The sequence below is a fragment of the Chelonia mydas genome, chromosome 26, assembly GCF_015237465.2.
Source record: "Chelonia mydas isolate rCheMyd1 chromosome 26, rCheMyd1.pri.v2, whole genome shotgun sequence".
NCBI lineage: Eukaryota > Metazoa > Chordata > Testudines > Cheloniidae > Chelonia > Chelonia mydas.
Genome location: NC_057859.1, coordinates 6,096,340 through 6,109,966, shown reverse-complemented (window position 1 = coordinate 6,109,966; position 13,627 = coordinate 6,096,340). Strand labels below are relative to the sequence as shown.

Below are 13,627 nucleotides of genomic sequence, written 5' to 3'. Positions count from 1 at the left end.
GGCTGGCGCGCAGTTGTGACAGACAAGTCACTGCACTCCCTGTCCCAACACGAAAGTTATCCTGGGTCGTTTAAATGCCTGGGCATGACTCCATCGACACAGGCTGTATGGACCCAATCCTCCTAAACAAATAAAGCCACCGTGTGGAAGGCTTCTCACAGCTTTAAAAATCCCAGCGTGGGGCCTCACACAGGCTTCCATGTGCCAACTCTTGAGGAAGTGTAAAGCGGTGTAGCTTTGGCTCCAGTGAAGCTATGCCATAATACACTAGCCGAGGGATGAGGCCCCATGTTTCTTACTGAAGAGGGAAATACTGGGAATTCACAGTCTAGGAGGTACATCAGGAATGTTGCTATGCGAAAGCCTTTCTCTCACACTGGAAGCTCTCTCCAGCTTCACCCCGAGCTGAAAGGGTTACATCTATTTCATTTTCACTGATTAACGATAATGTTTGTGGTCTGTAAAATGTCAAACACACTCACCTAATCCACAACTTGGTCTGGCTTCGAACTGTTTGTTTAATATCTTCTCTGATGAACAAATAGAGGGAAACTCCCTCTCTGCACTGGGGAATTTAGTGATCCAGTGAAACCAGCAAGCTGACAAGTAAACTCAGCCCCGGGACTGTGTTGCTAAAACCAGCGCTTGACTTCGAAGGTATCTGGCGCTGCTGCTTTCACTCTGTGTCACGATCACAACTCACCCAGGCATCTCCTTCAAAATGGCGGCTGGCACAGGAGGCCAGAAGCGCAAGAGTCCAATTGCTGGGCTTATCGTACGTTTGTGTGCAGGCCTGTATGTATACACTAGGACCTCCCTTATTCACACAGCTAACTGGCAGGCAAGACGGAGCTGGATTGAGAGCCTGAATCTGGATTCAAACAGCCTCCCGTTCCTGGTGTGTTTGGCCCTGGAGCTGTAGTTCAGGCCCCACGCTAGAGCACCGCGCAGGTTGACAAGTGAAGTTGATGTTGAGTCTTTTGTTATGCCACCACATGGGGCACTAGCAAGGAGCTCCCGGGTCATTTAGTCACAGAGTCTAAAAAATGACCCGAGAGCTCCTTGTATCTGCTATTACGTTCTGCTGAGCAATGGAGGAAAACCCTGGAGTTGAGTGGGTTTTATGGATTAGCAAACTTGCAAGCTCCCGCTGTGTTTTGTAAAATAAGGGAGAAGACCACAGCTGCCGAAACGATTGCAGTTAACGAGGGGACAAAGTCTCAGTCCTTTACTCAGAGATTACTCAACCCTTACTCTTTAGGCAATACCTAAATACAACATGTTTGTACAGTGTGGCCCCTCTGTGGCTGGTCCACAGATGAGAGCTGCCTGCTACTGTTCCCAGGGCATGAGTGATTTAGTTCAAGTGGCAAGAATCTGTGCTTTGCTGCTTTTCGTCTGCATTCAAATCCCATTAACAGTCGGGGGGAGGTGGGGCGGGATGTAAGATTCCTACACCATGTATGAGAAACGGATTGCTGCATTTCAGCCTGTGAGGGTTTTTTGGATTATTTCATGGCTGGTGTGTGAGTTGTCCCTTTACAGGGGGAAACTCACCTGTTCTAATTCTATGTGTTAGGGAGGGGGCATAATATTCTCTCTGATCACAGAGGGTGTGTATCACAGCAGTGTGATCACTCAGGATTGCAGTGATTATCTGTGATGGGCCCTGTTTGCACTGGGAAGCCGTGTGAGGTTCTTACTGGAGGGGATATGTCTGGAGTGGTTTGCATTCGTCACATGTAATGTGAGTTGACATGATCAGCAGCTGAGAGGGAAGTAAACGGAAAATCTGGATTATTAGACACCAGTTTGCTCGGTGGTGGGTGGATGGACACAGCCCCTTTGCTCTCTGTGTGGTGCATGCCATGGCTGAATTGTAGGACACAATGCTAGAAAGTGGTGAGTGGAAATAAGGTGTACATTTTTAATGATCAGAGCAGTTAACCATTTGATCAATTTACCAAGAGTCGTGGTGGATTCTCCATTGCTGACAATTTTTAAATCACAATTGGATGCTTTTCTAAAGGACCTGCTCTAGGAATTATTTGGGCCAGGTCTCTGGCCTATTATAAGGCAAGTCAGACTAGATGATCACAATGGATCCTTCTGGCCTTGGAATCTGTGAGTGCCATTAATGTCCAGGGAAGCTGAGGGTGTTCAACACCTTGTAGGATCAGCTCCCTTATTTTCCCAGAACCACATATTTCTTCTTCCTCGTCAGGCCTTTTATTCACACAGTGCTAGACCTCTAGGCCTCATAACTGCACTTACTCTGTTAGGGACGAATCATGCAAGGTGCTGCATGCCCTCGACGTCCGTGGTCAGGGTGTTGAGGGTGCTTTTAGTAGCGGGCATTCGGCACCCTGCCTAACCAGTTCCTTAGTAGACCGTATTATGGGAGATGCTCTGTTTTGCGGCCTTCACCCACAATTTTAAGGAAGTTTGGGAGGGTGGTGATTCTAGGGATTTTCGATGTTTCCTGACCTAGAAGGAATTCTTAGGCAGCTGTGTCCCTTATTGGTGAGTGTGTGCATCTATTGTGAGTGGGATTTTCACAAGCACTCCATGCTGGCTATGCCCTTTGCAGTCACTGCTAAAACATGAACAGATTCTCACTAGCGCCCATGTGAAAAAACTCTGATTTTCACAAGTGTTCACCACGCTACCCCTTGGAGGAATTGCCCCAGAAGGGAACATTGCAGAGAAACAGCAGATGTGAGTACCCAGAGGGCAGCTTTCCCCCACAGGGCCCAGCGACCTGTCTCAGGTATGCTGTCAAAGCGCCATGCTCTTTGGGGGATATTTCTTTCGCCCAGTGCTAGATTCACATCGGGGCTGTGCCAGTGACTCACAAGACGACATTGTGCAAGGCACTCCTTGGGGCTCAGTTCCACCCACCTGGAAAATCAGGTAGACCCAGGACCTGGATGAGAAGCAGAGGCTGCGTCCCAGCCAGGCCACTCTGGGATAAATAACTCCGCCACAGCAACTGCACCGGAGCACAGCCTCCTGTGGGTTAAAATTCCACAGGGGGACCCCGAGCTTTTGGTCTCCTGGCAAAGCCTCAGTGAGAGAATAAAGACATTAAGGAGCTCGGCAGGTATAAAAGCTGCTTAATAACACTAATAATCATCATCTTAACTCTCCTGGGGCACCACGTGGCAGAGCTATGGTAGTGTCCCACCTCCCCCTAAGGCCTTGTCTACATGGCAGTCCAGACAGCGTGAGTCTGAACTACGTCTAAACAGGGTGCTCTCGAGCAGAGCGCTGCCGACGCTGGGCCCAGTCCAGACCCGCTGAAGTCAACCAGAGTCTTTCGATTGACTTTGGATCTGGCCCCTGTGCAGGACGGATGGGAAAGAACCACATTACAAGCTGCTGTCTCAGCCTGTGCCCTAGACCCTCTTCTGGCAAACACAGTTAGAGTGCGAGCATGGGGACAGCAATCATGGCCTCCCCGGTTACCAGCTGCAGCTGTAAATGGGAAGCTGCCCTGATTGTACTGAATGACCCGAGGTTTCCCCCGGGCAGTGAGCGAGGAGACCTAGTTCATGTCTGGCAAGCAGCTTCTTGCCCAGACTGCCGAGCCCTCAAAAAGATGGGTCACCTCTGGACATGTTTCTAGGGTTTAGTAGGAATAGTTTTGTGATTAAAGTACAGGCCAGGGGTTGTCCAGCACTCTGAGTCCCATTCCTGACTCTGCCTCCAACTCTTTCTGAGACCTTGGGTGAGTCATTTAACCTCTCTGCTTCAGTTTCCTGTCTGTAAAATGGAAGTAATGCCAACTGGGAAGAGGTGTTTTGAAGCCAAGTAATGAGCACTTTGAGCTCCGGGAATGGGAGGTGCTGTAAAAGCACTGAGTATCATAAGGAAGTCCAGGAGCCTTGCACAGAAACCCAGACAGTGCAGAGAACTGCAGTGAGACTTCAAGAGCAGACCACTCCTCAGCAACTCTAGTTCCACAGAAGGTGGAACAAGCCCACAAACTGCAGTTGCGGCCCCTAAATCTTACGGAGCTAGCCCTGATTCCTCCAAGCCTCCAGATTCAGTCCTCACAATGGTCCCAAGCCCATCCCTCCAGCCAAAGGACAGCAGCCGCAGCAAAAGGGGAAGGAACAAAAATCCCTACAAGCCAGCTCCTTCAAAGAGCTGAGCAGCAAGCAGTGGAGTTCCTCAAAACCCTTCCAAAGTTTGCACCAAACTTCTCAGCTAACTTCCCAGTCGGAATTGCCACTCGGCAGATATTCCCTGCAAGTAATTGAACCGGTGCTGCAAATCCAGCACTTTTCAGCTGCATTATCCAAAGTGTAGAAGTCTCTGGGTGTTATTTAATGGTAAAAAGGACTCCCGCCTACCTCTGCTGGGACATCATTAATCTTTGCAGAAAAGCATCAGGTCTCCTATCACTGAGAACATACCCGGTGATGAGGCAGATAAATTACAGAACGCAAACTGCCCTCTGAGCTCTGCTGACATCAGGATGGAGTTTGATTCCCACTTCCTGCAATGGTGCCAGCGCATTGCACGTGAGACCTTCCATCAATGGCTAGAGAGAACTCACCTCCAGACCCTACGATCCAGGATTCGTAGAGACTGGTTCCCCCTTGCCCAACTTACACCAGGTACATCGCTGACTTCAGCAGAGTCGATCCAGATTTACACCAGGATTCCATAAGAACAGAACCAGGCACATTCAGATTTTCAGCAGGCCAGTCAGCCTGTGAGCTGCTTGGTCCTTAAGAGCACATGGGAGACCTTATGTTCTGGTTGCAGCATCAGTCTGCAGCAAATAGAGAACAACTTGCTCTGCCCACTAGCTCCCCTAGTGGGCAGTGATGGATCAGGAACGGGATGGGCAGGAGTGGTGCTGTGAAAGTTCACTTAAAATAACCCAGTCCAGTGAGAGAGAGCACTGTCTAGCAGTTAGGTCAGTGAAGCAGGCATCTGGCCCAGCAGCCCCAATTCCCAGTTCTGCCAGTGTGAGCATGGGCAAGTTGCTTCCACTCCCTCATGCCTCAGTTTCTCCATCTGTACAACGGGGATAATGGGGCTGTTGTGAGAGGGAGTGTTTGTGGAGTGTTCTCAGCTCCTCGAACTGCAGCAAGCACTCAGATAAGGGTGAAACCCTATGATATAATCCTCCAGGAAATGAGCTTGAAAATGGACCAAAGGAAGCATGAAACCTCTTACTGTTCTGGAGGGGAGGGGGTCATGGCCCTTCTGACCCCCCCACCCCCGATCCCAAGCTGTTCTCTCTCCTACCCTTGGCTGTTAATCAAGAGCTCTGGTGAATCACCAGTACCAAGCATTAGTGAATCAATTAGGCCATTCGGTGTCAGAGCAATAGAGTGGTTCAGGAACTGTCAAATATTTGCAGAAAGAAATCACCCTGCAGGCTGAGGGGTGGAGGAGTGAGGCCGTTTCACTTGGCTCCCATTATCATATAATCTTTTCAGTTTAGCCAGCCAGCGTGGGGGTTAGCGGGGCAAGGCTGGGGCTGTTTTACTCTAGCTGCAGATAGTCTTGCTAGGCTCAAATATTTTAAAAAACCCAAACCAAACCCAAAAAACCATCCTGGAAAGTCCCGTTCTGGACACTCCAGGGCTAGGGGTCATCTCAGGCATGGCAGGCAACTTGGCCCCTGGGGTTAGGGGTGTGTGTGTGGAGGGGGAGTTCTTCAGCATGTGGGGCTGGGGGGACACATCATAGGCATCTGGGGTTAGTGAGTGTCTCAGGCATGCAGGGTTTGAGGGGCATCTTGGCCCCCTGAGGCTGGTGCTGTCTCGAACACCCACGGCTGTGGTCATCCTAGGCACCGTGTGGGGTGAGGGTGTCTTGGGTAGCAAGGGTCAGGGAAATCCCAGGTTTGATTTCTGTTCTCAAAGCTATGATGTCAGCATGTGAGAGCCATTTGCAGACTCACCCAGGCACACCTCTGCTTTCTGACCACTAAGATCTGTTGTCCATCAGGCAGACAGTATGTGGTCACAGAGCTGTTTCTCCAGACTTTTAGCCACTCAGCTCATTGCTGGGCAAGGTGGGATATACATGGTGCTTTCCCCAAGGACATGAGCCTCACAGGTAGGAAAAAGAAAAGGAGTACTTGTGGCACCTTAGAGACTAACAAATTTATTTGAGCATAAGCTTTTGTGAGCTACAGCTCACTTCATCGGATGCATTCAGTGGAAAATACAGTGGGGAGATTTATATACATAGAGTATTGTATCATAAAAGGATTTCCTTTTATCAGCTTTCAATTGGTTATATTACAGTGTCATTGAAAGTCCCTTTGCTGTAGTATTATGAGGAATGATAGAGAGGAGCCCCTGATTTACCTTCTCTACACCACTTATTACTTAGATTGCAAGGTCGCGGCAGCAGGCACCAGCTTCTTGTTCTGTGTTTGTACAATGCCTAGCACAAGGGGGTCCTGGTCCGTGACTGGGGCTCCTCGGTGCTATCTCAGTACAAATAATGAATGGTCATAATAATATTTTGTTTGCCTCGGTGATGATGATGTATTATTTGTACTGCAGGGGGGCCCAGAGGCCAGGCCCGCCATTGTGCTTGGTGCTGTACAAACGTATCACAGAGACAATCCCTGCTCTGAAGAGCTTCCAGGTCTCTTTTCATTTCTCTCCTCTCAAAACTAAACAGTGCCAGACTTTGCAATCTCTCTTCAGACAGAGAGGGCAGGAACTAACAGTGTCTTAGAGCCTGTGGCTAGCCATGTCGGACAGGGGGTGATTTTTTTTACCGACATAGTTATAGTAGCACAAGCCCTGGTGTAGATGCAGTTACACTGCTACAAAGGTCATTTATACCAGTATAGCTTCTTCCCCTTCCCATACGGGAAAAACTATTCTGGGATATACCACCTTTGTCCGGATGTAACTGTGTACACGCTCGGCTGGTCTGCTTTAACGATGCCAGTGTAGACAAGGCCTGAACTCCCCTCTGCCCCCTGGAGGGGGTCCCTACGGGTCAGGAGCAAGGCAGATTGGTGGGAGAAGCTGGCGCTGATGCTGCCTGTGGGTAAACAGTCTCCATGCCCTTCAATCCAGCCCCTTTTGCCCGCGCTACCCTCCTATGCACATACAGATAAAAGGAAAGCAAGGCCAGTGGGGATCTCGGCCACAGCACGTGGAAATGTCAGCATGCAGCACAGCTTGTTCTCAGACTCACAGCCAGCCTCTTCTCCGCGGCACGTACGGACGTGCCAGGCTCCTAGGCCTCTGCAACAAGCCAAACACAGGATCGGTTCCCATTTATACACAGGCTTGCTTCCCACAGAGGGAAGGCCCCGTTGTGGGGCAGCACAGGGAAAGCTGACTGAACTAGCATTGCACGCAGTGTGCCCCTCTACGCCCCGTCAAGGCGGTGACCCATGCGTTCCGTGATCAACACTTCCTCAAGCCTCGCCTAAATCCGACGGTCTCATGGAAAAAAGAAGGCTCTGACAGTAGAACAGGGGCTTTTTTGCTCTTGCCCAGCTGCGGAACCACAAAGCACTAAACTGCACGGTCCCTTCTCTAAGGCACTGACTCAACCGGAGTCGGTGGCCACGTCTGAGTCCTCCTACCGCTTGTGGCAGGAAAGGGGAGGAGCCTGAGTCAGGATGCGTCCCCCCCCCCCCCCGCTCACTCGCTCTGGGCCGGAGCCATTGTCTGGGAGGCACACGATGAAGCAATACCACTTAGCTCAGCTGTTTTGCAAAAGCACCAGGGATGGGTGGCGTGAGATTTGAATTCAGCGAAGTGATGCCATCCTAACCCAGTGTCAGGGACGTGCACAAGGGGGTCAGGGCTCCTAATAGACAGCAGGCTTCAGCTGGACCGAGGCCCAGCGCCATCTCGGTTTGCTGCAGTGATATTTTCTCATTGCTTTAATTCAGAGTATCCCAGTACCAGGGTCAGGGGTTGCCACATCAGGCTCACGCATGCAACGCAATACGATTGGCGTGTGCATTTCTGGCCTGTCGTCAGCAGAGGCGTCACGTTGTAGAGCAGCGTGAGGACGCTCCGTCTTTGTGAGGTGGATTTTGATCCCCTCGTTCACACTGAATAGCCCTTCACTCCTCCAGCAGCCCCACCGACTGCAGGCCGGTGGAGCCAGCTGCTGTTCAGCTCGAGGGAGGGGAAGCCCTGGCTGTGATGAGACGAGAGCGGGAATACCGTGTCCGTGCTCAGGCACCAAAGGAGGAGACCAACGAGCGAGAGGGGGTGCAAAGGTGCACCATGAAGTGGGTGAAGGGGACTAAGGAATTGAGTTGTGAGAAAGGATTAAAAGAGCTAAGGGCCAGATCACAAGCCCACTGGTGCCACTCTAACTCCTCAGGGGAGTCGCTTCAGGCTGGGTCATGCCTAACTCGAAATTCCCCGGAGAGAGGGTGGGAATTCTCCAGTGTAAATGGGAATGGGCTAAACTGGCAATGGAACAAGTGCTAATCTATATTCTACAAGATTCTACCAGGGCATAATTCCATCCCTTAGGGGCGGGATATTTTTACCAACCTAGTTATGCCAGTAAAGGCCCTACTACTGACACAGTTATACTGGTATAAGGTGCTTTATACTGTAGAGTGAGCTTTGCTTTGCCAAACTGGATTAAGCTACACTCACATAAGCACCTTTCTACCAGTATAACTGTGCCCACACTAGGGGGCTTTGCCACTTTAACTGTAGTTACACAAGACCGAAGGAACTTGACCACCCCCACGTGAGGTAGGGCACTGCTTTTGTCCCCACTGTGCAGACGGAGAACTGAGTAGTTTAGTGACTTGCCCAAAGTCAGAGAGAGAATCTGTAGCAGAGCAGGGGAATCAAACCCAGGTTGCCAGAGTTGCAGGCGAGTGAGCACTCTTCCTCCCCACAAGCCCACCTTTGCAGAACACCTCTCAGACAAGGGTGCTCCCCTAAGGGCAGGTGACATTGCCAGCCCTTGTTACACTCCTCGGAGTGTGGGCACCTGGGCACGTCCCAAAGATGGGGACATCTGGCCTCCCATGTTTTGTCATTAGCTTCAGTGGAAGAAGAGTACCCGCTGGCCTAGCAATGTGCCACTTTCTCCCCTGGCTTTGGCCTAGGAGACGCTCCCCCTGCTGAGATCCCTGCCCAGCTCTCAGGCCCAGGGGGACAGGGAAGGCCATGTAACACGTCACACCCTGTTTAATACCCCTCCCAGCCTCTCTGAGTGCAGCTATAACATCGGTCACCCAGGAGGGTCAGAGGGAAGATGACTCCATCCTATTTCGGAGCCTACAGGGATGAATCTCTGCCCGCTACAGGAGAGATCATGATGGGACCTGTATGTGTTTGGTGCCTCCTCCCCGTATAGGAGTCTCCAGCAAGAGATAGGGAAATCCCTGCCACCTCCGCACTGTCCCCTGCGCTCCGGCCAGGGAGAAGGGCATCCCTGCCACCCGCGCCCAAGTCAGTCAGCACTCAGTCAGGCCAGGGGTGTCCCACCGCCCCCAGGCGTGGAAGGAATGCCCTCTCTCCACCCCCAGGCAGGGTGCTGTCAGTTCCTCCGTGTACACACCGGTCAGCGTTGCCTCCACAAGCTGCTGGTCACAGCCCTGCTGGGGCTGCGAGCGGTTTCACTTCTTGTTTCTGAGGAAAATCACTCCCGTCCTGGTTCCTGTGTGAGCAAGGTCATTCCCTCTGGCCAGCCACGTTGACCTCTGACCCCGGCTTAGGGGGACAGGAGTCACTGCCTGCATCGGCCCCTGCTTGGCCCAGCCCGGGGCAATATGGGAGCGTGGCTTAGATTTTCCCAGAATGCACTGGGCAACCGGGCAGGTGCTTCACCTCCCCTGGGTCTATCTGGCAGAGATGGGGTCCAAGACTATCTGTGGTGGGGAGATCAGAAAGGAAGGACCAAGAAGCTCTCAAAATACCCCAGAGGCTTTTCAGCCAAGATGCACAGTGTGCTGCGGGGGTTAATGGCACTGCCTGTTGAATGCAGCCCCCAGTCTCATTCAAGGGAATGGGGCCTGGGAAGCTCCCTCGTCCTCCCCAACAGGCTGCATCTCGGCTCAGTGGCTGGGGATTTCCACAGTATCTCGGGGTGGGCTTGTGGGAAGCCGTGGGAAGGTCTGCTCCAAAGGTCATCAGGAAGCAGAAGGGGGCGGGAGGGGGAGGAAGATGAAAGGAACAAACAGCATTTACAACAAACAAAACCCAAGAGTGACTGTAGCAGCCCGGAAAAATGCACGAGAGCATCAGACCTTTTCTGGCACAGGTTTGGAGCAGGGCTCAGGGAAGCTTTGGGGTCACCTAAGCATGCTGGCGTGTGCCACGGTCTGGGAGAGGCTGCGTCTCGCTGGCAGTCTCTCTCTCTCTCTCGCTCTGCCTCTCTCTCTCTCTCCTGGCAGGATGTGGTCTGTGTCATGCAGGTCAGAAAAATAAACAGCAAATCTCTGTGCCCCACGTTAGAACAAGCCTGTCCTGGATCTCCCTGCGCAGCCGGCACAGAGGAGAATCACACCTGCTCTCTGCAGGCTGGCCTGCCCCATTTGGTGCTTGCAGCAGCTGACACAGCCACGGAATGCGTGTCAAATGCACTGGGCCAGATCCTTAGCTGGTGTAAACAGGCACCGCTCCATTGAAGTCCAGGCTGAGGAGCTGTCTCTTCACACCCAGGAGCTTTCCACAGTGTTACCCTAGCTGCGCACAAGGCTTGTCACCACTCAGCCCACACTGGTCCAGCGTGAATCCTCACCACGCTAGTGTGGACTGGAAACGCAGGAGGTGCAGTTCCTCCCCCCAGCACAATCCCATAGGGCTCCAGCCCACCTTTCCGTGACCAGTCTGGATGACGGTCCCTTACACTCTATGTCCCGTGGGCAGCGGTCTGGAAAGTCCCTTACCTTCATGCTCAGTGCCGGGCATTGTAGCAAGCATTCCCTGCTGTGAGAGCAATGTGTGCCGGTGCAAACTACCAGCTCAGAGGAGATGAAACAGAAAGGACAAAGGTGAGGAGAGCTAGGGGCTAACAAATGACTGGGCCTCTCTCCCTTCGAGCCTACCTCTCCAGGTCAGGGCTGGAGCAGCTGGAATTTGCACTGGCAGGCCAAGCACCCTGTGCCAGGCCCGTTCCGGGGCTGGACAGTGACCACTGATACCCAGGATTACGGTCCAGTGGGAAACTCATTAGTGGAGAGGAGGAAGAAAGGGGACAAGTGGAAACACCGGCAGACAGAACAGTGACCAACTCAGGAGCTGCTTTGAGGCTTTCAGTGGGTGGCCCCAACAGCCAAGTGAGAGACTGTGGGCTCAGAGGGCCAGTTCTGCCCTTGGTTGATTGCCCTGGAGCTCCAGATGGCAGGCCCCAGTGCTGAGTGTGTGCCCAGATCCATTACAAGCATGAACATCTCTCTCTTTCCGGTGCCTGCAGTTGAAACTGCTGGCCGGAACAGCCCTCAGAGCTTGACTTTCGCTCCCACCTTTTTGGTCTCTTTCCAGGTTCCTGGCCAATGGAGCGTTTCGTTGAGCAGTTTCGGCTCGGATCCCCCGTGGCTTCGACCCAGTTCCTCACTCAACATCACAGTGACTAGAGGCAGCATCGCCATCTGAGGCCAGCCCCAGAGCTTCCCCTCGGAAGAGTGTCGCTCTTCTTGGCTTTGAGTTGTTTGCATTTCCCTGTCTGATCGTGAGGCTCTGAAAAATGTCACACTCAGCCTCTGCCCTCTAGAAAGTGAATTCTACGAATGCTTATACCCATTCCGTTATTTCCTCGTCTCCTTCCATTCAGTACCCTGGTCACTGCTGGGGCCAGCCCGGTGCCCTGCACTGGAGCAAGTCATATTTCCTCCACGATGCACAGTGCTCAGCTTTTGACCCTGGTGCCCCACCAATGCCACCATAGAGGTGCAAACACACCCCCTCTCCACTTCACCTGACTGCATTGCAGCTAGAGCCCTGCTGGTTTGTCGAGGCCCTTTGTGATGGGCTTTATCTAGCACCATGCGGGCAGTCTGCAGAGGTGAAGTGGTATTTTGCACTTCCTGAAGCTGTCTTGGAGCCTGATTTATCCCTCCAGTGATGCAGGTGCCAGCACAGGGCCCTGACGAAGCAGCTTTCACCTTTCCTATTCAGGGGCTGCAGGGGCCAGTGCAACCTTGGGCTCGAGGGTATTGCCTGGGAGTTATGCCTGCCCTCTGGCCCCTTTGCACCAGCCTTGCCTTTGACATGCTAAGACTGTCCTCGCGCATATAACTGGAAACCCACCCCTACCCCAAAAACCCAGCTGGGATTTTCTCAGCTAGGGTATGTCCCTCTGGTTCAGCCTGGTGTAAATTTTCACAGCTGGCTTGCGCAGCAGCAGCCACCAAAGCTGCCATTCTCGCAGTGCCGCGGGTATTAGAGAGAGATGCTGAGTCTCTTGAAGAGACCAGTGGCCTCCAGTCTGGCCCCAGCGTGGTGGTGAGCAGAGAGAGGGTCATCAGTTTGGAGAGCCTGATTCTGATCTCACTTGCAGCCATCTAAAGCAGGAGAGGACCCAGTCAAACCAATGGAATTACACCAGTGTGAGTGAGAGCAGAATCGAGTACAGCCCCCCCGGGCTGTAGCAGGAGCCTTTCCAACGGCTGTCCTGAAGACAGGCCTTCGCAGTGACCATCCAGGTTTAACCGTTCCTCGAGTCCCATGCTCTGTGGTCACCCCCCATTTCCCCAAGCAAGCGTCGTGAACTCGGCACAGCTGTGCACCAGATGTTGTGTCTAGTACTGAAGTGACAAAGAAACAGTCAGAGCTGGGTCCCTCTGGCTCTGTCACTGACAGGCTCTAAGCTGTGTGGTTTGGGAATCCCACTGGGACAGAGTAGCCGGATCCGGCCCTCCGACTTGTCTCTTCCTTTCTGGCCTAGACTCAGTGTAGCATTTCCTGCCTCTGTGTGTGGGAGTGGGCTTTTGTTTGGTTTTGTTTTGTCTGTGCTTTTTTTTTCTTTAATACCTGTTCCTTATTGCAGCAATCAGAATAAAACGTGCCATTGAACATCGTTTGCGTTAACATTTACCCTGTGGGGTCTCTTTCCCACGGGATCCGCCTGTGCATTTCTAAAGCAGCCAGCCCTCTAGTATTTAGGCACCAGTACAGGCCCAGCACTCAGTTGTGTCAGAGGGAGTGTGGTCTAGCGGTTGGAGCTGTGGGTAGGAATTGGCTGTCCTGGGTTCTATTCCTAGCTCCAAGAGGGAGTGTGATGTCGTGATTAGAGGTGGAGATAGGAATCAGGACTCTTGGATTCTACTTCTTTCTCCACCACTGACTCACTCTCTGGATAACTCAGTTTGCCTCTCTGCACCTCAGTGTCCCCATCTGAAAAACTTAAGGCGAGTGATGCTGACCTACCACCCAAGGAGGTCATGGAGCTTAGCTAGGTTGTAAAGCAATTGGAGAACAACATATGAAAGACAGGATTTCTCCCAGGGTGTTTTCACAGCTCTGGGTTGGGTTGGAGGGAAATGCCGTTGAGTTCAGGGCAGGTATAAAAAGATAGGGATGAGATTAGCAGACAGATTTGCAAGAGAGCTCAGCATGTCGGGTACATGTTGGATGCTGAGTTCTGTTGAAACTCTGGCCCTTATGTAGGAGCCTAAATGAGTGCTGACATTTACCGCAAACCT

The 13,627-nt window shown here is 52.2% G+C and overlaps 1 protein-coding gene across 5 annotated transcripts in view; it reads left to right on the top strand.

The window, feature by feature from the left end:
- The window catches only part of PEBP4 (phosphatidylethanolamine binding protein 4), a 210,658-nt gene extending 197,656 nt beyond the window's left edge, over positions 1–13,002 (top strand). For all 5 annotated transcript variants that reach the window (XM_043536176.1, XM_043536175.1, XM_007068327.4 and 2 more), the window contains exon 7: positions 11,469–13,002. In XM_043536176.1, the coding sequence (XP_043392111.1) occupies positions 11,469–11,560 (92 nt within the window). In that variant the 3' untranslated portion in view covers positions 11,561–13,002. The remainder of the gene's footprint in view (positions 1–11,468) is intronic.
- Positions 13,003–13,627: the final 625 nt, after the last annotated feature.